The sequence below is a fragment of the Ochotona curzoniae genome, unplaced genomic scaffold (assembly GCF_017591425.1).
Source record: "Ochotona curzoniae isolate NIBS_2020 unplaced genomic scaffold, NIBS_Ocur_1.0 contig_2321, whole genome shotgun sequence".
NCBI classification, from domain to species: Eukaryota; Metazoa; Chordata; class Mammalia; order Lagomorpha; family Ochotonidae; genus Ochotona; species Ochotona curzoniae.
The window spans coordinates 24,345,813-24,368,459 of NW_024465421.1; the positions used below are offsets into that span (position 1 = coordinate 24,345,813).

General features: G+C 62.9%; 3 protein-coding genes across 9 annotated transcripts in view; 1 reads left to right on the top strand and 2 right to left on the bottom strand.

Moving 5' to 3' along the window:
• Nucleotides 1-2,138: 2,138 nt before the first annotated feature.
• On the bottom strand, nucleotides 2,139-8,387 carry CAPN15 (calpain 15). Of its 2 annotated transcripts, none has more exons than XM_040973636.1 (11): nucleotides 6,009-8,387; nucleotides 5,580-5,788; nucleotides 5,312-5,495; nucleotides 5,016-5,239; nucleotides 4,699-4,824; nucleotides 4,469-4,621; nucleotides 3,982-4,143; nucleotides 3,671-3,897; nucleotides 3,399-3,565; nucleotides 3,144-3,322; nucleotides 2,139-3,074 (listed from the first exon to the last, which is right to left on the bottom strand). In XM_040973636.1, exons 1-11 carry the CDS (start codon nucleotides 7,368-7,370, stop codon nucleotides 2,897-2,899), a joined length of 3,171 nt encoding a protein of 1,056 aa, XP_040829570.1. In that variant the 5' UTR covers nucleotides 7,371-8,387; the 3' UTR covers nucleotides 2,139-2,896. The 2 variants fall into 2 exon arrangements, with proteins under 2 accessions (XP_040829570.1, XP_040829571.1); XM_040973637.1 differs by having other exon boundaries at nucleotides 2,978-3,070.
• Nucleotides 8,388-14,635: 6,248 nt separating this feature from the next.
• LOC121151916 (translation initiation factor IF-2-like) lies at nucleotides 14,636-16,351 on the top strand. The gene is made up of 2 exons (XM_040973767.1): nucleotides 14,636-14,666; nucleotides 15,684-16,351. Exons 1-2 carry the CDS (start codon nucleotides 14,636-14,638, stop codon nucleotides 16,349-16,351), a joined length of 699 nt encoding a protein of 232 aa, XP_040829701.1.
• Nucleotides 16,352-17,443: 1,092 nt separating this feature from the next.
• The window catches only part of RAB11FIP3 (RAB11 family interacting protein 3), a 39,898-nt gene continuing 34,694 nt past the window's right edge, over nucleotides 17,444-22,647 (bottom strand). For 5 of the 6 annotated variants that reach the window (XM_040973641.1, XM_040973643.1, XM_040973640.1 and 2 more), the window contains 5 exons: nucleotides 20,841-20,922; nucleotides 20,546-20,683; nucleotides 20,315-20,470; nucleotides 20,086-20,226; nucleotides 17,444-20,009 (listed from right to left, as the gene is read on the bottom strand). In XM_040973641.1, coding sequence (XP_040829575.1) covers nucleotides 19,896-20,009; nucleotides 20,086-20,226; nucleotides 20,315-20,470; nucleotides 20,546-20,683; nucleotides 20,841-20,922 — 631 coding nt within the window. In that variant the 3' untranslated portion in view covers nucleotides 17,444-19,895. The remainder of the gene's footprint in view (nucleotides 20,010-20,085; nucleotides 20,227-20,314; nucleotides 20,471-20,545; nucleotides 20,684-20,840; nucleotides 20,923-22,647) is intronic. The other variant, XR_005883209.1, reaches the window with a different exon arrangement.

Below are 22,647 nucleotides of genomic sequence, written 5' to 3' on the forward strand. Positions count from 1 at the left end.
CAGGCTGGTTGGAATTTGGGATCATGGAGTGCCAGACCAGGGCAGTGTCCGCATGGACCCTCGGGGGAGGACAGCCAGCACTGCTCTGGAGGGAACTGACCTGGGCAGGAGGGGACGGCAGGGCTCTATCACTGAGCCCCTTTGGGATTCCTCACACCAGCAGGGTGGGCGACCAGTGACCCCCATGGGTAAGCATCTCCAGAGGCTCCCTGGCCCTAGGGCATTCTGCGGTTGGGCTAGCATCCCTCTCTGTCCAGCTGCTGCTGGCACAGGTGGGTGAGGCCCACGGCCAGAGGCTGTTCCGCCCTGTCTGCTCAAGTGGCCCACCTGTCACCTCCATTAGCAGCAGGGCCATGCTGGGGGCTTGGGTAGCCGGCAGGGCCTGCTGTGGTGCAGTGCCCAAGGCAGGCCTGTCGCTTCCCCTCAGTGTTGTAGCCCCCACCGACACAGGTGCAGGGAGTGTGCCCACTGTGACCTGAACAGTGTGGTGGGCAGATGCACAGGAGGTCAGGTTCCGGGTTGGGTTGGCCTGGCACTAGCCCGGGGTGGAGTCTGTAGGCCACAGTGGCCAGTCGCTGGTGAGCTCAGGCTCTTGCCTAGGGAGGAAGGATGGCAGAGGCCAAGAGGCAGGTCCACAGTGTTGGCTAGGGTGGCTGAATGGGCAGCCAGGCCCCCATGGGGACATGCAGGATTCTCCTGCGTCTGATCCACAGTCTGGGAAGCCTGTGGATGGCTCCCCCGCCTGGCCCCTCCCCACCTGTCATTCATGGTATGTCTCCCTGGAGACCTGGTGGGTGCCAGGGTCAGAGTGGGGAGCAGCCAGCTAGGCTGGTGGGATGGAAGCTCAGCTGGCTGGAGCCCCCTGCTCACTGGCGCTGGGCGAGTGGCGCCCGGGGCCGACAGCAACCATATGTCGGGGAGAGGAGCCGTGTGCGAGGCGCCGCGCCCCGGGGCCAGCCTTCCCAGGCCTGTCACAGGCGATTTTCCCCGCCTGAATGGCAGGCAGCCGGCTGGCAGGTGGGGGCTGGGGGCTTCTGAGCTGGCCCTGTGTGCGGGGCTGGCCCCACATCCTCATCCCAGACTTCAGCCTTCCTGGGGTCCCCAGATGCCCAGCATCTCCCTAGGGGACACCCGTCCTCGTCACAGTCCAGGTCAGGGTTGGGCTGCAGGTGAGCCTTGACTGGCCAGCTGGGGACAGGCGCTGCTGTGTGGACATGGGCAGTAGCCAGGGGTCCACATTGGGCAGCTGCATGCGCCCTGAGCAGGCGTGAGGGCCTGGAGCCACGGCCCTGTCAGCCCAGTGCCCAGAGCTGTGCGGGAGGCAGGGAAGTTGCAGCTAATTTGTACACTAAGTGCTTCTGACAGGGACGCCTCCTAAGTGAGAACACACCACCGTCCGCCCCGAGGAGGCCACTCGCGCCCATGGAGGGGCCAGGAGGGGGATTGTGGGGGAGGATCCAGAACCACCTGGGAAGGGCTGGCAAGCAAACAGCCGGCTCAGGCATGCGTCATGCTTGGTCTAGTCCCCTACCACCTGCAGGGCAGCTGGGGGCCCAGGTGTGGGGCCTGAAAGGTCAGCTTGCCTGGATACCTTCTTCCCACCCACCCCACCCCTAACACCCCCCCATAGCAGCTGTCCTTGTTGCCTGCAGCAGTCCAAAGCTACCCTCCTGCCCTGTGGTCCTGCTCCCTGCGCTGTCCCAAGGCTGGTGGCTGCTGGGTGGGAACAGGGGTGGTGGGGGGAGTTCTCTGTGCAGAGGGTCCAGCCTGGTGCGCAGCCGCACGGGTGTCTGTGGGCGCCGAGGTGAGATGTGTTGTGGCAGCTCCCTGCTGCCCCAGGCCCGCCCGGAGCAAACACTGCTGGTGGCTTTAATTGCTTTCACATTCTATAGGCTGGTCCCTGACAGGCCTCCTCTGCACACAGCCTGGCCACACCCCAGCCCCCACTCTGTCTAGGGGAGCCAGCCTGTGTCTGGTGCCACCTGTGGCTTAGAGAAGGGCCTGTTCTGCAGGAGGCCGGTGGGTCCCGGGCATGGAGCTGGAGCTTCACCACCTGCCCCAGAGGGCCCCCCTAGCCCTTGGCACCCCTCCTCAGGTTAGTCCCTAGGAAGGATGGCAGCAGGCAGAAGGCATGGCTACAAAACAAAATGCTTTTATTTGGTCCGTTGGTGCCTGAGTCTAGAAACCACCCATAGAGAACCATCTAGAACCACCGAAGACAAGGGACGGCTGATAAAATAGTCTCTGACACAAGAGCTGGCCTTATTTACAGGGTTAAAAATATTCACAGCAAAAGGATGCCAGGGGGAACAGGTGTGAACCCTGCATAAGGGGACATGGGGCACAGAGGAGGACAGGGGCTTCCAGGGAGTGGAGAGCAGCTGTGCCCAGGGGTGTCGGCAATAGGGCTCCTTTCGGGCCAGGGCCCAGGCCGAGGATCCACACTGGCTCCAATGGTGTGCAGCAACCTGCAGGGCCAGCCCACTGCCTACTGCCTGTCATGGCTTGGATCCTGTGCACCCCGGGCATTGCATAGTGTCGCAAGGCGCGGCCTGCCTGCCTCCAGGGACACCCCCCCCCCACCTGGTAGGAAGCAGGGAGCTGGGCTCTGGGGGCTCTTCTACTGTGCAGCTCACCAGAGCAGAGCCCTGGCCTCACCCTGGCCTGGCCAGGGCCCCCATGTCCCGGCTGGGCTCACAGCCACTGACCCTGTCCTGAGGCTGGCAGAGTCCGCCCAGTGCGAGGTATTCTGCTTGCTGGCCAGCAGGCCTGGCCGGGCAGACTGCGGGTGCCTGGGGTGGGTGGGGGCCCACGGGAGTCAGCACTCCCTGGGCAGGGCCCTGAGTTTCTGATTCAAGCGTCGTCCGTTGGGTCTCCCTCGTAAAGTGCGTGTCGGTCACAGGGGCCGGGGCCCGTGCAGGCCAGCCACCTCAGGTGTGAGTGGGGGGCTGTGGGTGCCCTTACAGGCCGTCCAATCGCCGAGAAAGGGCTGGGCCGCCTTGCGGTGTGCCAGGCGGTGGGTGATGGAGAACCCTGCATTGCCTTCCAGCTGGGACAGGATCACCAGGACCTGCCTGGGGGAGGGGGCTGGTGAGGACCACTGGGTGGGGGTGCACGAGGGCCATGGGGACAGGGGTGCCCACCTGTGCAGGGGCGGCACGCTGTCCTGGGTGCGCAGGCTGCCCCGGGTGGACACCACGTTGAAGCTGTCGGTGCAGTCACACTGTACGTGCAGGTAGGACTTGGGGTGCCGGTTCTCCACCACCACGATGAGTCCCGCCCAGCCATGTGTCAGGTAGTAGCAGGTCATGCCCTCCCGGCCCTGGCACAGGCACAGGGGGTCAGGGCCGGCCAGCCTGCTCCCCCCCAGGGACAGTCCCTCCCCGGGCCTCACCCACCTCGTGCCGTTCCCCACGGCTCTCGGTGAGCAGGATGATGGCATCGGCCAGCGTGGTCGGCTGCGCCTCCACGGGCTCCACCATGACCAGCCGCGAGCTGTACACGGCGAGCACATGGCCAGGCGGCTCAGGGGGGCCTCGAGGGGTCCCTGCCGAGGGGCTGGAGGCTGTGTGGGGGGGCGGGTGAGTGAGGGAGCCGGCCCTGCGGGGCACCTAGGGAAGAGGCAAGGCCAAGCTCAGTGTGGGCATGGGGCTGGCTGTGGGGCTGTTACCTTGTGCACTGGCCAAGGGGGCGCCGGGACTCCAGTGGTTGAAGGCACAGCACACCACCGCATACTCGCCGGGCTCCAGCATCACATCGCAGTGCACGAACTTCTTGACCGCGCGCTTGCTGTGGGCCAGGAGGCGGCCCAGGTTCAGGCGGCCGCCGCTGCCAAAGGCGGCACGAAATACCAGGATGCAGAGGTCCAGCAAGTGGCTGTCCACCGCGTCGGAGCGCCTGTGAATGAGACCGGGGTTAGGGCGACCACAGTGGCCAGGTGGCCCTGTTCCGCCCCGTGGCACCGACCCTGCTGGGTCTCACCTGCTGCCCTCCTGGAAGAGAGCGAATTCCAGTGAGGCACGCTCGAGCACCGTGAGTGCCGTGACCCCCACGGGCCCGCTGGCTGTGCTGGGGAAGCAGCCCTGCACCCGGGCCTCCTGCCAGTCTGAGTGCACCTTGCAGATGTCCACCGAGTCGAAGTACCTGTGGGGGGTGCTTGTGTGGGACACGGGCAGACACCGGACAGCTCTCTGGGCCCCGGCCTCTCCCTTGTCCCACCCCGGCCTTGCCGCAGGACAGCTCTCTGGCCCCCGGCCTCTCCCTTGCCCACCCCAGCCTGGCCGCAGGACAGCTCTCTGGGCCCCCGGCCTCTCCCTTGCCCACCCCAGCCTGGCCGCAGGGCAGCTCTCTGGGCCCCGGCCTCTCCCTTGCCCACCCCAGCCTGGCTGCAGGACAGCTCTCTGGGCCCCGGCCTCTCCCCTGTCCCACCCCAGCCTTTGCCGCAGGTGCCACGCAGCGGTCAGGGTACCTGACGAAGTCGCTGTACTCCATCCAAAAGACGCCCTCGCTGCTGCCATGTGGCATGAGCTCACTGCGCAGGTTCCCCGGCCAGTGTGGCCACTCGTCTGACCAGCTGCCGTTCCAGGAGAAGCGACCCCAAGGGTTGCGGAGCCGCAGGAGCCTGCAGGCCACAGCACTGAGGACTCTGGTGCCCCGCCCCTATCCTGTGGCTGCCCCACCTCCCATGCCCAGCCCTACCTGGAACCCTGCACATCCCGCACGTCCAGGACTGAGTAGGCATGCCGGGGACGAAGACCCAGGCTCTCATATGCAGCATCATCCACCTTCATGTTGCCCCCTCCACAGGAGGCACCCATGAGGAACCTGTGGAGCAGAGCAGGGCTGCTGACCGCAGGTAGGGCACCCCTGGCCACCCATGGGTGGGCAGACACCAGCTTTGAGGGTCAGTCCAAGCAGGGCTTCCCCAGTCTGGGGCTTGTGTGGGGTTTCCAGAGATTGGAGGTATACACATGCTGATGGGCACACAGTTCTCAGAGAACACCAGCCCCTCTTACCCAGCCTCCTTAGAACTCAGCATTTTGGCCCAGATGAGGTCAGTGTCTACAGGTTCCTCCCGGGGGTTGGTGGAGCTGACCTGCAGTGCGAGGCTCTCGCAGGGGGCGCCGGTGAGCGTGGCTAGGCCTTCGATGGCGCGCCCTGCCTGCAGTGCAAAGTAGGACCCGTGCAGCTTGGCCAAGGCCTTCTCGATCAGGGCCACCCACAGCTGCTTCCGCTGAGCCTGGGGAGGGGAGCCGAGTCAGGCACAGCCCAGCTCACTGCTGCTCGCTGTACAGCTGCCACCTCTGCCCACCTGCGAGAAGAGCAGGAAGCCGGCCTCGTCACAGGGCAGCATGTCGTCCACCAGCACAGTGGTCCAGGTGCCATCCTTGCACAGCCGCACCTGGTAGGCACCCTCTGCACACAGGCTGCGCGTCACCATCACCCGCTCCACCAGGTCGGGCCGCTCTGCCAGCACTGCCAGGGCACTCAGGAACCTGGGTGGAGCCGGGTGGCCGCAGGCAGTGAGTGAGCTGACCCCCAGTCCTCAGCCCCTGGCCCTGGGGTGCCCTGAACCTCACCAGCAATTGCCTAGCAGGCCCTGCAAGATGTCTGAGGGTTGCAGGGTGTGAAAGACGGACCACGAGGTGTCACGGTCCCTGAAGACGGAGCAGTTGATCTCGTGGGGCCGCAGCCATTGTTTCACGCGCTGCTGGACACTGTCTCCCGCCGGGAAGCCCACTGATGCAGGCCCAGGTGGGAAGCTGTCATCCACGAAGTTCACGCTGTTCTGTAGAGGCCACAGTCTGCTCAGCCTGGGGACAGCAGCACTGACCAGGCCATGGCCTCTGATGTGGCTGGCCTGGAGCCCCACAGCAGGCAGGCAGAGGCAGCAGGGACCGCTGGTCAGGAAGTGATCACAGTGCTGGTCAGAGCCAGAACCCCATGAGAATGATCGGGGACACAATGGAGTGGCTGTGGGGGCAGATGGCATAGGTGAGTCCACGCACCTCCCGGCAGAAGGCCACGATGTTCTCCCATTGGGCCTTGGCCTCGCCCTCGTCTGTCTGCCGCCGCTTCTCCACATGCATGCTCTCCCGGCGCCGCAGCGGGGCGGCCGCCCGGTGCTGTGCCTCCGCAAGCTGTGGTGTGTGACACACAGCACAGTGCTTGGCCCGCGGCGCATTGAGTAGGGTACAGGTAAGGCAGGCCCACTGGCCAGGGCGTTCAGGTGCCAGGCGGGCAGCCTTGTGGGCTGAGGGTGCCCGCCCGCAGCCTCTGCCCATGCAGGGGCCTGGCTTGCTGGCGCCGCAGTCGGGGCAGCGTGCCAGGGGCTCGGAGTGCTCCTGGAAGCCATGCAGCTTGGAGCAGCCACACACTGTGCACCGGGGGGCAGCCGTGGGGTTCCGGAGGGTGCACTTTGCGCAGGACCAGGTGGTGAAGTCGGGGCTGGAGGGGCTAGAGGGCGTGTAGCGCACCGAGTCGCCCGTCAGGTCGATGACGTCCCTGCAAGGCTCCCCTTGGGAGGGACCCCCCTCAGGGGCCTCCTCATCGGGCACACTCAGCCGCTTGCCTGACAGCATCTCGGCTAGTCGGCAGCTGCCCGTTCCTGCCCGTGCAGGGCCCTGCGAGCCTGCTGGGGTCAACGGCTGAGCGGCCTCAGGCACAGGCGGCTGTAGCTGGGGGGGTACTTCCCGGCGGCTTCGGGGTACAGGATTGTTCTGCAGAGTGGGTGAGAAGGGACTGAAGGGTGGGATCCTGGGGGTCTCTTGGTCAGAGGGTGGAGGGTCCACTTCGGGGAGGGCTGGCTGTGAGGGAGCTGGCACGACATGGAAGCCGGCAGGGGCCATGATCTCAGGGACCACCAGGGCCTCTGGGGGTATCCTGGGCAGTGAGAGCTTGCGGGGGCCACCACAGACGGAGCAGGAGGTGGCCACAGGAGTATTGAGCAGCGTGCAGCGCTGGCAGGCCCAGCTGCTCCCGGGCTCTGCTGCCCCTTCCTCCTCCTCGTGGTCACTGTGCGCCTCCTTTCGGTCCTCCTCGGGCCGTGCTGGGCCTGCCTCCTCGCGGCTGCAGCTCCCAGGCTCTGCCAGCACGGCGGGTGGCCTGGGAAGGACCCCGTTGAGGATGGGCAGCAGAGGGGCTCCAGGCGTGGGCTCTGGAGTGAACCCGCACATCTCGCAAGCCTCCTTGCCCAGGAAGTTCCGGAATGTGCAACGGGCACAGGGCCATTTCTGCTCCTCCACGCTGAGCCGCAGAATCTGGTCAAGGTCGGGTTTGTGTCGTGGGGCTTCACAGATGGAGCACTGCCGCTGGCCAGCAGGGTTCAGGAAGGTGCAGCGCGCACAGGACCATGCCCCAACCGTGGCCATAGACCCAGGCGAGTGGGTGTGGCTGCAAGAGAAGGCCCCGCTTAGGGCACTGCGCTGTGCAGTGTGCTGCCCAGACCCGGCAGGGGGCTGGACCCTGCATGGGCACAAGTGGAGCCAGCCTGGTGCCTGTGTGAGCAGTGGGAAGGTGCCTCTATGGCACCAAGCCAGGTCTGGCAGTGGGGGTTCCCTGGGGTACAGCGAGTCTCCTGAACTGACTAGCTGCTCAGTCCGGCAGAAAAATCAATCGTTCTTTAGAACAAGGCACGAACCATGCACTTCTTACACCATCATCCCAGCCAAGCTTTGGTGTAGGAAGAAAGTGAGTTTGCCCCTTGGAGCAGAAGTAAATTAAACACCATGCAATGCAGAGAATCCCCAGACAATGCACCTGCCTCTCAGAGCCTGGCACAGGCTGGTGAATTACAGCGGCCTTGCCCCACGGCTGAGGCTCCGTGCACATGTCCCCCATGGACATGCAAGTGGACAGAGAGGGGCACCACATGGGGAAGCAGCCCAGGAGGCCAGAGGCTTTTTCTGGGCCTGTCACACAGAGAGCTGGTGGCCCAGTCAGTGGGCCTAGATCAGGGGCAGCATTGAGAGCCTTCTGCCTGGCTCCTGTGCCCTGGTCATCACACACCTATTCCCTAGCAGCAAGAGCAGAAGGGCCCAGTCCCCCTGGCACAGGGGACAACGGACAGCAGTCAGGCTACCCCAGTGGACAAGCCCATGCAGATTGTACCTGTAGCCCAGGCAGGTGGAAATGACACACCACCTTCCCATCACGTGTGGCCAGCCTGCAGTCAGAGACCAGGGCTCTGGGACACCTAGGGGCACTGCCTTCTCTTGGCTGACACTACAAGCCTCTCCAACAGGCAGGCCAACGCAGAGGGCCTCAGGGTCAGTGACTAAATGGCCAAGAGATCTGTTGGGACCTAGCCTCAACCCTGCCACAGCCACCCATATATGCTGTAGGGTCACGGGGTACCAAAGCACCAAGCCCGTGGGTTCAAACCAAGCCTCAGCCATGCTGTGTTCGCATACCACATAGCACCCCACACCTGGCCATGCTGACAACACACAGGGCACGCCACACACCTGGCCGAGCTGACAACACACAGGGCACCCCACACCCGGCCGTGCTGACAGCACACAGGGCACGCCACACACCCAGCTGTGCTGACAACACACAGGGCACCCCACACCCGGCCGTGCTGACAGCACACAGGGCACCCCACACCCGGCCGTGCTGACAGCACACAGGGCACCCCACACCCGGCCGTGCTGACAGCACACAGGGCACCCCACACCTGGCCGTGCTGACAGCACACAGGGCACCCCACACCTGGCCGTGCTGACAGCACACAGGGCACCCCACACCTGGCCGTGCTGACAGCACACAGGGCACCCCACACCTGGCCGTGCTGAAAGCACACGTACATTCCGTACACATACACACACACACCCGGCCGTGCTGACAGCACACAGTGTAATTGTCAGAGCTAGGTTAGGGTCTGTGCGTGGGTTTCACACACAGTCACTCCAGCAAGCAGAGCAGACACAGGGTGATGTCCTCACTCGTCCCCCCTTGCCTGGTGTCTCAGTCTTGGCCATGAGCAGCCCGCACTCCTGGTCTGCCTTGAGCTCGTAGGAGATGTAGACCAACAGCTATCAAGGATGCCTGGGACATGATGCTGCTCCTGGGAGGCACACGTGCACACACAGGCAGGACAGGCCCTTCACCTCTGCTGCTACTCTCTGCTCCCCCTCCCTGGAGTCAGAGCCACGGCCAGCACTTGTCCACTTCTTGGAGGCCCCAGCCTGGCCAGGCTGGAGCGGCGGCGAACACCTTGCGCTCAGAGGTGACAGGAAATGGCGTCTTTACTTGCACCTGTGAGCAACTGCAACTTCTAGAGCAGATGACCCATTGAGATCACACTGCCAGTTGCTTAGCCACTGTGTGCCCGTGAACCCCTCAGGACATGGCATGTGACCGAGAGGCCTCGCTGAAGCCCAGGGAGGCAGAGTGAAGGCAGCAGACCAGGGTACAGGGCACAGCCATAGCCTAGAAAGTTCTGTCACTCAGCTCTAGACTGGAACCACTGCTCATGTAGGCCTCACGAGAATGCTCACAGTAGCCTGCATCCATGTGGAGCAGCACAAAGCATCTAGCACGTGGAGAGCTTGGGCAGAAAGGCACACGGACAGCTCCACTGCTGTCCGATTTCCAGAAGTTAGCCCATGGGCAGGACAGGGGTGCTGAGTGTCTAGGCCAAGCCACATGCAGACTGTGGACATGGCCACCAGAACTTGCTGCCCAGTGACCACAGGAGCGAAGAGGCTCTAATCCTCACTCTGCCCTCTGCTCCAGTCCAGCTTCCCAGGGGTCCCTCGCCCCCGTCCTGCCTACAGCACGGCTGCCCACCCCACGCCAAGCCGGGCTGGAGAACTCCATGGGAACAGGGGTGCCACTGCTCATTTGCCTCAGATGCCCCAAGATGCGGGCAAGTGGAGTCCGCACATGGGCCCTGCAGACAGGGACAGGCAGTGGGCACACTCAGCCAGCCAGGAGCTGCCCCCGCTGCAGCTCTCACAAGACGCAAGCTGCTGTTCGTGCTGGCATGCTGCTGCCAGCTGCTACCCTCTGACCAGCAAGGCCTGCTTGGCCAGAGTGGCGCTCACCTGCAGTTTCTTGGCCTAGTTTGGTGGTAGCAAGCTGCCGGGGGACCCCAAAACAGGCCCCACTTCTTTGCAAGCACAACTCAAACATCCTGGTCCCAAAGATCCCTCTGGCCCCTTACCTTCTTACCTTCGGGCCCGGGGGTGCAGGGGCTGGTGCTGCCGGGTGAGCAGGGTGCCTCCCCAGACAGGCGCCCCAGGACCGCTCCTACACCAGTTGGCCGCTGCCGGGGGCCCTGGATAGGGCGGCCCCCCGGGGAAGCCGTGGTCCGACTCGGTCTCGGTGGCCAAGGAGGAGGCCGAGCTCCCCATGGCCCCCCCGACAGCAGCCACGCTGAGAGCCAGGCCTGGTCCCCTCCAACCAGCAGCGGGTGAAACGGAGCATGGAGGGAGGAGAGTGCCCACGCCGGAGACAGGCGGCTGGCTGGTCAGTGACACCACAACAAAGATAACAGAGAGAGCAAAGAGAGAAAACAGCGTGACTCACAAAGGCTCACAGTCCTGGGATAGGTCCCCAGCGCACTGCATGGACCGGGCCAAGCCCTCCCAGAGGAGGCCCTGCTGTGTGGGCCCTTCCCACAGCCAGGGCTAAGCTGGCTCCACAGAGAGCTGCCAGGCCATGGTCCAGGGTGGGGACATCACCCCAGTAGAGACACATGGCTTTGTCTCATAGAGAGAGTAGGCAGGGGGAATGGAGAAGCACCCAGCAGCATATGTGGGGGCTGGGCTGAGCCACACAGGAGGTGGGCACAGCCATGCCCCAGGCAGCAGTATGCCAGCCCAGGGAAGTAGGACCAGTCGTTGTTTGGGTCTTCCCTCTCAGCATTTGGCTCCTGGCTGCTGGCAGGGTCTCAGGCAAGTGATTGATGTCCATGGGGGCCTGGACTACCTTACACGGGGGCAGAGCTGTGGATTGAGGTGGTAGTCAGGCCAGCTCCTTCCCCTAGCTAGTACTTATGGGTCTTTAATATTTGAGGGTCCCAGAGAGCTTCCATCCACGCCCCCAGCAGCCAGGAGGTACGTCCAGGTGTACTAGAAGGACACGGGCCCACGCCCTGTAGCCAGCACTTGTCTCCCAGGGGCATGGCATCCAGCTGGCCGAGATGCACGTGTCCAGTGTATCCAGTGACCCAGGACTTCCTCCAGAGGGCATGGGTCTCCCTGGAGCTGGTCACACCATCAGCTGGCCTGTGGACTTCTGCTGACACTGCAAGCAGCCCTCGCAGTTTCACACAAAGTCAGAGGCGGCAATGACCCGAGATGGCAACGCCAACGTCCATGGGCCTTGCTGGGACATGGCTGCTCACAGGGCTACACGCTGTCTAGAGAGGGTGTGACATCACCAGACAGCCCGGCTCTGGCTGTGGTCTCTGTACCACATCTGCCGGCCAGCCTGTTGTCAGCACAGCAGCAGGCAGCCAGGGTTCACCGAAACAGCTGCCTTGTGGACACAGGGACCCATCAGAGGCAGGCGAGACTGGGAACCACGTGCAGTGGAGGTGTCTGTGGGGAGAAGCTGGTTACACTGGCCGTGAGAGCAGACTTGTCTTGCTTGTGTTTCCTGTGGAGTCTGCATGCCCAGCAAGACCTACCTGCCCTTCAGGGATGCCCTTGCAGGCCTGGAAAGATTCAAACTGGACAATCCCCTCCCCTGGGCAGAAAGAGATGGACCAAGAAGAGAGGTGACTTCCAGCTACAGCACTGGGCTGCTGGTGCCAGTGGAGGTTTTCCGGAGCTCCCATCACCTTAACAGCCACGAACCTTCCCCCTGTACTCCCTGGAGTGGCAGTGGGACCAGGCACCATGGTCCTCCTGGCCATTCAGCCCTGAGACTGCTCAGTGAACCACCCTTAGGAGGAGATCTCCATGGAGGACCTGACAACAACCCTGGGGTCCTGGGGATGCTGTGACAGCAGAGCCCCTGACAGGGCACGGTGCCCACAGGGAGCAGCACAGCACAGATGCCTTTAGGACTGCAGGAAGTGGACTCTGCCCAGAGGCCTGCTTGGGTCCACAGCAAGCCCCATCTGAAACTAACCCTGCTGGTTTTTGCCTGTCCTGCTTTGAGACCGGCCGCCCCAGTTTTACACTAAGTACAGCTTACATCCAGACTGGGGGAGCAGAGGCCCAGCAGGAGAACCTTCCCCCTACATCACCCCAGCTCACCTGCTTCCCCCAGATACTCCAGCTCATCTGTTCCTCATAGCCACCCCAGCTCCCCTCCAGCTCACCTGCTCCCCACAGCCACCTCAGCTCCCTACTCCAGCTCACCTGCTTGCCCACAGCTATGCCAGCTACCCCCTCCAGCTCACCTGCTCGCCCACAGCCCCACTGTCTGCCCTTGAGAAGTCTGGGCCTGTGGCGCTGTTACCTGGTGCTTGTCCGTCTCCCCAGATGATAAGGCAGGGAGTGTCGTCCCCCTGAGGACCGTGAAGCCCCTGCTTGCCCCTCTCTCAGAAGAAATGATGGGGGCAATCCAGGTAGAGCTGGGGCCTGGTAGGGAGCCCCACCTTGTGTACGTAAAAACCGTGCTCTGGAGATGGCTGAGAGCACAGAGCAAAGATCGCCCTGCTAGTGCCCTGGTGTGTCCTGATGACTCACAATGTGCTCACGAGGACGTGCTGTGGGTGGGGCGGCTCTGCTCTACAAACCTGCCATAAGCCCAGGCTGATTCAGCCCCATTCCACTTATGAGGCACCTGCCTCCTGGGGCACACTCCCAAGATTGTCTCCCCTGGGACAGGCATGTGGGGAAGGGCCACTCCACTGACGCCAGGGCACCTCAAGAGCAGGGCCTGTGGTGTCTGGGGGAGGCTGGGGCTAGGTGTAGATGCCACACGGCAAGAGGGCGACACCCCTGCACCTGCCCTCGCCGCTGACCCACCAGTGAGGGATGGACCATGACTGTGCCCTCCAGGCAGTTTCTCAAGCACCTTACCCTGCTGCTCCACAAGCCACCATGAGCCCCAGTGTGGGGGGAGACTCACTGGAGGCCAGAACAGGCTGGCCCCTCTGCCCTCTTGGAAGTCTGCACTCTGACCCCAGGGCAGCATGCAGGGTCTCCAGACTTGTTCGTTTCAGAGCTCTGCACTCCTGTGCCTCCGGCCTGCAGCTCCCTGAGGACTTCCTGGCTCCCACCCTTCCTTCCCACGCTGCACTGCTCCTTGCTAATCCATCCTGGGAAGCTGCAGGTGTCAGTTAAAGTCCTCAGGCCCCTGGTGCCCACAGGACAGCACCTGGCTGTGGCTGGTCTAGTCCCAAAGGTTCCACTGCTTGCAGGCACCCCGTGTGGATCCTGGCTTCCCACATCACAGCCGGCTCCTTGCTAACACACCTGGGGAAACTGTGGAGGATGGCCCAAATGCCCAGCCCAGACAGTATGGACTTCTGGAGAGAGAACCAGAGGATGGAAGACCCCTGTCTCTAATGAATGAACAAATATCTGGCTGACTGCCATACAACTGGAGGCTAAAGCTCTGGGGGTACTGTGGGCTTTACTCTTCACTGCCCTTGGCAGAGGCCCCGAGCTGTGAGCCCAGTCCAAGGGGCTGGCGGCCAACTCCGGCCCAGCACGGTCGGTGGGCAGGGCCGCTCCAGACTGTGCTCCAACCTCCCTGGCCCTGCGGGCACCATGCAGAACAGACCTCAGGCAGCAGGTCGGCAGCGCTGTGGACACGTGAGCTCGGGAGGACAGCCAAGGACAGGGCCCTGGGCTGGGGCGCCAGGACTTGAATCAGTCAAGACGTCCCTGGACCCAAACCCTGGCACCAAACAGCTATACCAGCTGCCAAAAGGGCAGCCGGTACACCCAGCCAGGCAGGCTCCCTGGCACACACCTGCTGACCCCATGCCGTGCCTTCCCTGCTCACTGACTCCCTCTTACATGTCCCCGCCACAGCCTCTACCTCAGCTGGGAGGCGGCTTTTTTCCTCAAGTTCTAGATTTCTCTGTATTGGTTCTTCACATGCCAGGCCTGGGGCATACCAGACCTGTTTCCACAGCTCTCCATTCCAGCAGCCTAGGACAGTTGGCTCTGCTTGGCTCAGTTAGAGCAAGGTCTGATGGTGAGGCCCAGCCTGTGCCGGTCCCGCTGTTCCTGACAGTGGCCCGGGGAGCCAGGATGGCCCCAAGAGTTGACTCCAGTCACAAGGTCCCCACTGTCACTTCTAACAGGCGCAGAGTAAGTTGAGACCAGTACTGTGCATGTCTGTCTGCCCAGCTGGGGCAGAAGTGTCCTGGCTGGCAGTATGGTGGACGCTCATGGCACAGAGCAGGACATGGATGGGAGGGGGAGGGGATATCTCCTAAGAGGGGTGGGCAGGGCCGCCAAACTCACTGCCCTTTTGGTCACAGGTTAGAGCTGGGGGACAGGCAGAGGCCCAAGGGACTGGCACGGCCGAGAGTCTGTGTCTGAGGACGAGGGGCATCCCCTAGAAGCAGCCTCAGTGACTCAGGCTAGTCCGCCGGGCGCAAGGGGGACCTGGAGGACAGCCGTATCTCTCCCTTCCTGAGCAAGGGCCTGGCCTCGCCTGGGGGCCCCACACTATCCCCGGCTGCCAGCAGTTCAGAGGCCTGCCTGACCCACGCATCATGAGGTCTCGGGATGAAGCTGTGGCTGAAGGTATCCGGGCCCAGGCTTGGCCTCAGCCCTGCTGCCTCTGAGCAGGCCAGGGGCCTCGGCTACAGCCCCACTGCCTCTAAGCAGGCCAGGGGCCATCCTCACTCAGACTCACAAGCCAAGCTCTGGCTGCGCCGCTCTCACAGAGACCAAAGGACTGCCTTCCTAGAGTCCCGAAGGGCTCACAGTGGCCTGTGGGGAGCAGCTGACCAGTGTGCCCAGGGCAAGGCTGGATGGCACAGGTGGCCTCTCAGCCTGGCGATCAACTGCAGCCCTGAGGCAGGGAGTGGGGTGACCTTGGAGACGGACACAGCAGGTGGGTGGCTGGGGCAAGCTGGGGGTAAGAGGACCGCACTGTGTCTGAAGGGCATGCCCATGTTGCAGGTGTGGGCAGGACAGAGGCACGGCAGGAGTGGGAGCACAGAAACCCACCATCCCACACCCTACACCTGAGGCCACTTGGGCGCCACGGTGCAGCCCCAGGGGCAGCCTGGGCTCTAGATCCCTGTGTCAAGGAGCCTGAGTGTCCGCCTGCACCCAGGCCAAGTGCCTTCCCAGGAGACAGGTGCTGCCCAGGGTCTGCCCACCAGGCCACAAGGCAGACAGGACTGGGTTTCTGAGCTTCTTCACGGGAGCAGGGTCCCTCTGCAGTCAGACCTGCAGGTTCAACAACCTCTGCCCCCTCCTGCCCCATAGCCTGTGAAACAAGAGTTTGCAGAACACTGCCCCAAGGCCTGATAGGGGGCACATGCCGCCTGGGGCTTCAGGGGCTCAGCAAATACTGTCTGCATCAGAACCCAAACAACCGAGGCTCCTGCCCCTGACTGACCAAGTGGCAGAGAAGCCCCTCAGCCCACACTCTCAGCCCATGGCCCACGCTCACCGTGCCCAGAGACCACGGCTGTGCAGGTGCAGGCAGCCAGCCAGCTCGCGTAGGCCCCGAGCCACGGCCTCAGGTCAGGGTCAGCGACATACTATCGTCCTAGGCAGGCCCCTCACCCTGACCTGAAAGGATAAAAGTTCCCGCCGAGCCCAGGCTGGGCCGAGGGAAGCTCCCATACCCAACACCCAGCCGGACCCCGGACGCCCAGGCCCAGCGCGCGGGCTGGCCACAAACTCCAGAGCGCCAAGGCGACCCCGACGGGCACCGCCAGGGCTCCCTGAGCACCCGGCCAGGCCCTCCCGGGGGCGGCCGGCCCCAGCCTGGAGAGGCAGGCAGTGTGCGGGGCTCCGGGCCCGCGCGCACCCTCCACAGCGGGCGCCGCGCCCGGACAGTAAGGGCGCTCAAGGACAGGCCGGGGCGCGGCGGGGGCGGCGGCGACTCCAGCCGGCTTCCCGCTCCCAGCCCTGCACTCCAAAGCCGCGCGGGGCCGGCTCTGAGGGCCACCCACGCCCCGCGCGGCCTGTGGGGGACAGCCGTGCCCCCCACAACCGCGAGCCGCGCGGGGGCCCTGCCGCTGCGCCCTCCCCGGCACCTCCCCCGGCCCGGCGCACCGGACTCACCTCCGCAACCGGGCGGCGCCGCCTCAGCCCCCGCGGCCCGGGAGGCGCGGCCCTGGCGCCGGGCCCGCTCGTCGCCGTCAGCCGGGGCCACAGCTCGCGCATCAGCTGCCCCGCCGCCGGCGGCCTCCCGCGCCCCGCCCCGGCCCCGGCCCGCGTCCGGCGCCCGCCTCACGCCGCCTCCGTAGCGCAGCGCCCGGCCGGGGCCCGAGGCTACGGCGCGCCGGGGGCGCACGCGGCGCTGCGAGTCGCGCGCGGACTACAACTCCCACAAGGCCGCGCGGCCGCGCGGGGCAGGCCGGGATGACGGCGCCTGAGGGGGACGGCCGAGAGCTGGACGCGGGCGGGTGTGCGGGGCGCCTCGTGCTCCCGCGGAGCAGCCGAGCTGAGCTCACGCACGGCCTCGCCGCCGAGGCCCGTGGCCCTGCCCAGGTCCCCTCGGTGCCCTTTGGCGCGGAACGCCTGGGATGCGGAGTGGATCCTTATGGGGTGGCAGCAGGTGGGAAAGCTGCCGTGCTGTGGAACAGGAGGGAGACTCGAGTCGGGAGGTCAGGCTGCAGGACCTCGACCCGCTTGGTCCCGCAGGAGCTGTCCCGAGCAGCCAGCACGTGGCTGTGGGAAAGGAGGCCTTTCCTCCGAGATGGGCAGCTCTCAGGGCACCAGGGGCCTCTCAGCAGCTGAGGGGGAAGGCCAGGGGCCATGGGCTTGTGTTGTGTCAGCAGTAAGCTGCCATCGCAATTACAGAAATAAAGGTCACTTATTCTGGTTGTTTATTTGAAACAAAGCCATCTTCCATAGGCTGGCTCATGCCAGGCTTGGCCCAGGTCCCCCACAGGAGGCAGGGGACCTGGGATTGGAACTCCACCTGCTACCTGCAAGGGGATGGTACTGGGAGTAGTGCTCCCACAGGCAGTGTCTGCCCGGGCATGTCTGCCTGAGGGTGCACACCTCGGGCATCACCTGGGTGCCTGGCTCTGTTCCAGGGCATAGGGCCATAGCAGCCAACACCACAGACCTGGTCTGGGGAGTGACTGGCAGCCAAGGCCAGCTCAAGGGCCCACCTTTGGAACCCTGGCCCGGCCAATTGGCTCAGATGCTGCCCATCCGAGTAGCAGGGTTCCTGTGCCCAGCTTCCTGCTGTGTGCACGCCAGGGGCAGCTGCCTTGGTGCTATCCTTCAAGCCCTGGCTGCTGTAGCATTTAGGAGTTGCCACTGAGATGCCTGGACCCTGTGTTGGGGTCAAGTCCTGGCTCTGGCTACTGGGAGGCTCGAGTGATTGGTTTCCTGCCACCCGAGGGAAGACCCTGACTGGGTACAGGTCCTCTGTCAATGGGTGGATTCCGGCTCTGTGCAACCTTCTCCAGGCCTCTCGGGGCACGGAAAGGCCAAGGTGACCAACTCCTTTCCGGCATTCTCAGCAGACACGTTGGAGTGGGCCCCGTGCAGCCCTAGCAGACTGTTCTTCCACCAGGCAGACCTGAAGAGGGTTTGGTATGTGCAAGTGCTAGCTTGCTATGCAATGTCAGGAGCCAGTTAGCCAGGGGAACTCTGCTGTGGTGCCCAGCGGGCTGGCACAGGCTGCCTCCAGGAACCCTCTCTCAGTGCTCATCACGTGTCCCTCCCTTGGGCTGGAGACAGACACACACAGTGAGTGGTGAGCGCGGAGGCCCTGCCTGCCCGAGGGGCAGCCTGGATCAGAGGTGCCCCAGGCTGGTGGGGTACCAACATGGATCCTTGGCCATCACCATGGATCCCCACTCTGGCTTCTTCAGGTCCTGCAGCTGCCTGGAAGCGGTGCACGGACACAGATGGGACGGGAACACGGCACTGGAGATGTGTCTGCTCCGCTTGCCTTAGTCCTACTCCCAGTATCCAGTGGTCCTGAGCTGGGCAGGGTGACTGTGGACACCTGCTGGCCTGAGGGCTGTAGCTGGGAGCACCTACAAGCAGGCTGGGTGGGCAGCTTTCCCAGCATCCTCTGTTGTCAGACATGGACACTGCCCTGTTAACTGCTGTGGCCACGGGGGCCTCTGAAGCCTTCAGCAGGCCTGCTCTCGCTCTGACCAGTGACCTCAGATGGAGTGTCCCTGGGGCTTTGTTAGTGGCCCTCAAGGGATTGCCTCCCCACCATCCTGCACACTCCTACCCTCTCCATGCTCCCTGGTGACCCACAGGGGATCTCCCCTCGTAGGGGGGCTTTCCCTGGTCTCAGCTGCACTCCTCAGCATATAACTTTGGGATCCAGGCCCCAGCCAGGGGGGCATTAAGTCCTGGGGCCTCAGGGAGAGGCTTGGCTTGGCCAGCCTGTGGAGCCAGGTGGGGTCTCTGGGCGCTATCCCCGCCCCCACATCCCTGCAGAGGAAGGAGCCGGCCTCAGGGTTACAGTAACAGCTTTACTCTGTAGTGCAGGATGTAGGGCATCCCTGCATCCAGAGAGGGGCACATCCTGAATAACTCAGTGGGCGCAGTGCTGAGTGCTCCCGGTGGTCTCCTGGCATTTGTATTTACAGGCACTGGCCCACGTGGGGTGGGCACAGACAGGCAGGGCTCTGGTATTTATAGAATATACATACATACATACATATATATATATTTCATGTGTATACACATAGTTTTCTCTCTTGAAAGTGTTAAAAAATTGATCAACCTTCAATCTATAAAAAATACCTACTCTACATGATAGAAAAATCTCTCCTCAATGTTTACACTGATTTACACCCAAGCCTCCCCAAAAATGTACAACATGAGGCAACATCTCTTAGAGGGGCCACATGACGGGAGGAGGGACACATACAGGTGGCCAGGCCTGGTGGGCTTGGCCTTTGAGGACACACAGGCATCCTGGGCCGGGCTCTGGCTCAGAGGCCTCATCCAGGAATGCTCCTGCCCACAGGTGAGCACCTCCCCATTGGCTTCCTGCGGCCCTGCAGAGCCGCCCTCCCTGGGAAAGAACATTTCTAAGTTGGACAGCGAGGGACAGGGAGTGTGGACTCTGGGAGGCCAGCTCTGGCCACCGCTGGGGAGCAGCAGCACCTGCTCCAGGGGACTGAGCTCCACCAGTCCGCATCTCAAGTGCTGGTTTCAGAGCAGGGGGGCCCCTCAGGCTCCTGCCCAGCTCTTCCTAGGAGGGCCAGAGACCCCAAGAGTTACCTTGGCCAAACTTGGGTCACAAACAGGCTGCATGGTGAGGAGGCTCCTGGGGCCAGAATCAGAACCGAAGTGGCCTCATCCGGCTGGTGCCCGCTTCATCCATCTGACTCTCCAGCACCATCATTTCCAACTTGAAGATGCAGGTTGGTACCCCAGAGCACCCAGGCATGGGCGGCACTGCATATGGGCACTTGGGGGCAGTGGCAGCACCTTGGGTGGGGGCCCATTTTGTTCTTTTTGCCTGTAAGGGCTGGACAGTGGAAGAAGGGATCTACCAGCAAGGACATTACAGAAATTGTCACCACCTCTCAGCAGAGGCCCAGGAGTCTGTTGAACAGAAACGCAAGAGAAACTCTCAGTGCACCAACTCAGGCTGGGGGCCCCAGCAAGGTCCAAGCAGACAATGGCCCTGCCACATCTTCCCTGCTGTGCATTCCAGACTGGGGCACCCCTGCCTCTTCTGCTTTTCCACTGCCCTGCAGTGCCCCAGCCCAAATGCACAAAGGGTCCTCGTGTGCCTGCGGCTTGAGCAGCTGTGGGGGTGACTGGTCGCAGCTCCAGCCCAGGCTGGGCCTTCTGTCCCTACTTGACCTCCAGGATGGATGGGTTGGTCTCCATAATGGCCACGATGATCCTGTCGATGTAGTCCTGCAGACGGAAGTTGATCTCTTCCTGCTTCTGGATTGCTTCCATGAGCTGAAAGCAGAGTATGCCATGAGCACAGGCCCCCTGGCCGTGCAGCCCACAGGCCCACGGGCGGGGGAGGAGTTACCTCGTCACGGGAGACGGAGCTGATCTCAGCGGCCAGGGACTCGGAGAAGGACGTGGAGAAGAGACTCCTGGCGCCCTGGATACTCAGCGTGATGATCTGCCCATTCAGCTCATCATTCTGCTCCTTCAGGCTGCGGTTGTCCTGCAGGACACAGCAGTGTCCAGATGAGCTGGGACACCTCCCTGTACCCTCTCCCGCCCCCAACAGACACGTCTTGCCTCAGGCACACCTGTTTCAGCCGGCGGACCTCCTGCTCCAGCTCGCTCTCCCGGGCACGTGTGTGGTATTCCTGCAGGCCAGCGCTGCTGCTGCGGCCCCGCCGCTGCTCCGTCTCCAGTTTAAACAGTTGCAGGTGCTCCAGCTGCCGACGGAGGTCCTCAATCAGCTGCCAGTGACAGGGAGGCCCAGTCAGCACAGTCCCCAGAGAGGCCGTAACAGGCGCCCCCCCACCCCCACTCACCTCCTGCGTGGCCTCCTTGTCCCTCTGGAACTGGTGCCTCTCTTGACTCAGCTTGTCCCTCATCTTCCTCTTCTTTTCCTGCTCGTCCCTGAGCCGCAGCGTCAACTCCTCAATCTCATCCAGCAACTTCTGCTTCTCCTGCAAGAACAGAGCATGCATCGTGGGCAAACATCACACACATGCCCACCCGCCGCGGGCACTCATCACCCATCCTCCTCCCCATTCTGGGTCCCCTGGCGCAGCATCCGGCCCTGCTTCCTGACAGGAAGGGGCTGAGAATGGCATGGCAGCTCACCTCCTCTAGGCGCTCAATGCTGGCCTTCAGACAGGGTGTGCAGGACCGCAATTCACTGTTCTCCTCGTCCAACTGCTGCAGCCTGGGGCACAAGAGCAAAGCTGGGACACGTGCCTCTGTGGGGCAACTGTGACCCAGGGTCTTAAAGGAAAGATGCTTCCAACTGTCATGGCTGGTCCTTGTGGCACCCAAGTGTTTTAGGCCAACGGACCACACCTGGGTTATGAAAAAGTTTTAGGGTCACTGAGGAGCCGCCTGCTCCTGCTCCCCCTCACACTGCTACTGCTCAATACGACATCCCACATGTCACAGCGTAACTCACCTGGGACACAACACCAGCTGAGCTCCACTATGCATTTCCCAGTGCTGCCATGGTCACCCAGCTCCTCTGTCCCCCATGTGTGACACTCCCAGATTAGGGCTGGGCTGTCCGAGTCTCCAAGACTCGTGAGGACTCTTCAGCTCGGTGTGCTGTCAGCCAGGCATGAGGGTGGGGTGTGCTGCTCTTTTGCAGGCTGGGGAACAGGAGCAGCCTCGCTGTGTGTTGGCAGGAGCTGGTGCTCCCATGCCCGGCTCTCTGGCCTCCTCGGCTGTCTTGAGCCAGCTCACGTGTGTGAGGGATGTGGAGTGGCTGTGCCTGCCACCGCTTTCCAATGCACAGGGAGAACACACTGTAGTTATCAGTCCATCGTCATCGCAGCTGGCAGATACACTTCCCTGGAGGGATTTTCCCCTCAGTGATAATTGCAAGAGCAACTCGTGTTAGGTGGCACTGTGGCCTTGTGGGTAAAGCTGCCTCTGATGCTAGCATGCCATGGGACAACAGTTCGAGACCCAGCTGCTCTGCTTCTGCCCCAGTGGCCTGCTGATGTGACTGTGGAAAGCAGCAAAAGCTGGCACTGTGGCTTAGGCCTCTGTCATCAACGAGGGCGACGCGGATGAAGCTCCTTGCTCCTGGCCCTGGTTTGGCTCAAGCCCTGCTACTGCACCCACTTGCAGAGTGAACCAGCAGATGGGAAATCTTTCTCTCTCTTAACCGTCTCGCAAATCAGTAAAAATATATCTTCATTTAAAAAAAAAAAAGCTGGTCTTGCTCCCCAGAGCAGAGTGACATGGTGCTGCCTGATCGGGAGCCCGTCTCCCCGTTCCTGCTGCTCAGCCCACAGGCACCAGGCTCACTCAGGGCTGTCTCCCCTGGCCCAGGCAGTCTGGGAACGTCTCTCCAGTTCTCTGCAGTATGCATGATATTACATGATATTACATACCATGGGGGACTCTCCCAGCCCAGAACCCTTACCTCAATGCTCTGCAGCTAGCCCTGAGGGCCCAGGGCACAGGGGCACTGACTGGGTGCATGGGCAGGCAGGAAATCTGTTAGAAAAGTTGGGGAGACCAGCCCTGCAGACAACCTGAGGGGCCCCCTGAGACCCCACCCCATCCCTCCTGCGTTCCTGTGTCTGCCCCTCTGGGCCAGGGCAAACAAGGAGGTGGGTGTCTCCAGTGCCAGTCCAAGGAACCTGGGCTGGGAGAGAGGGATCCCCAAAAAGATGCGCAGGCTCCATGGGACACCCTCAAGGGCCAGCACCAAAGTGCAGCAACTCCACTGGCTCTAAACTGGCAACCCCACATTCCAAAGGCAGTGTAGGCACCATGGGACACACACAAGCCAGTGCTGCGGTGCCACACAGATCCCATACCAGGTACCAATTCTGAGTCCTGACTGCTGAACCCCCACGCTTTCTCATCACTCTTTCAAACAAGCAGTGAATCTTTAAAGCAGACCTGAAACAGGCCAGTGATGGACTGC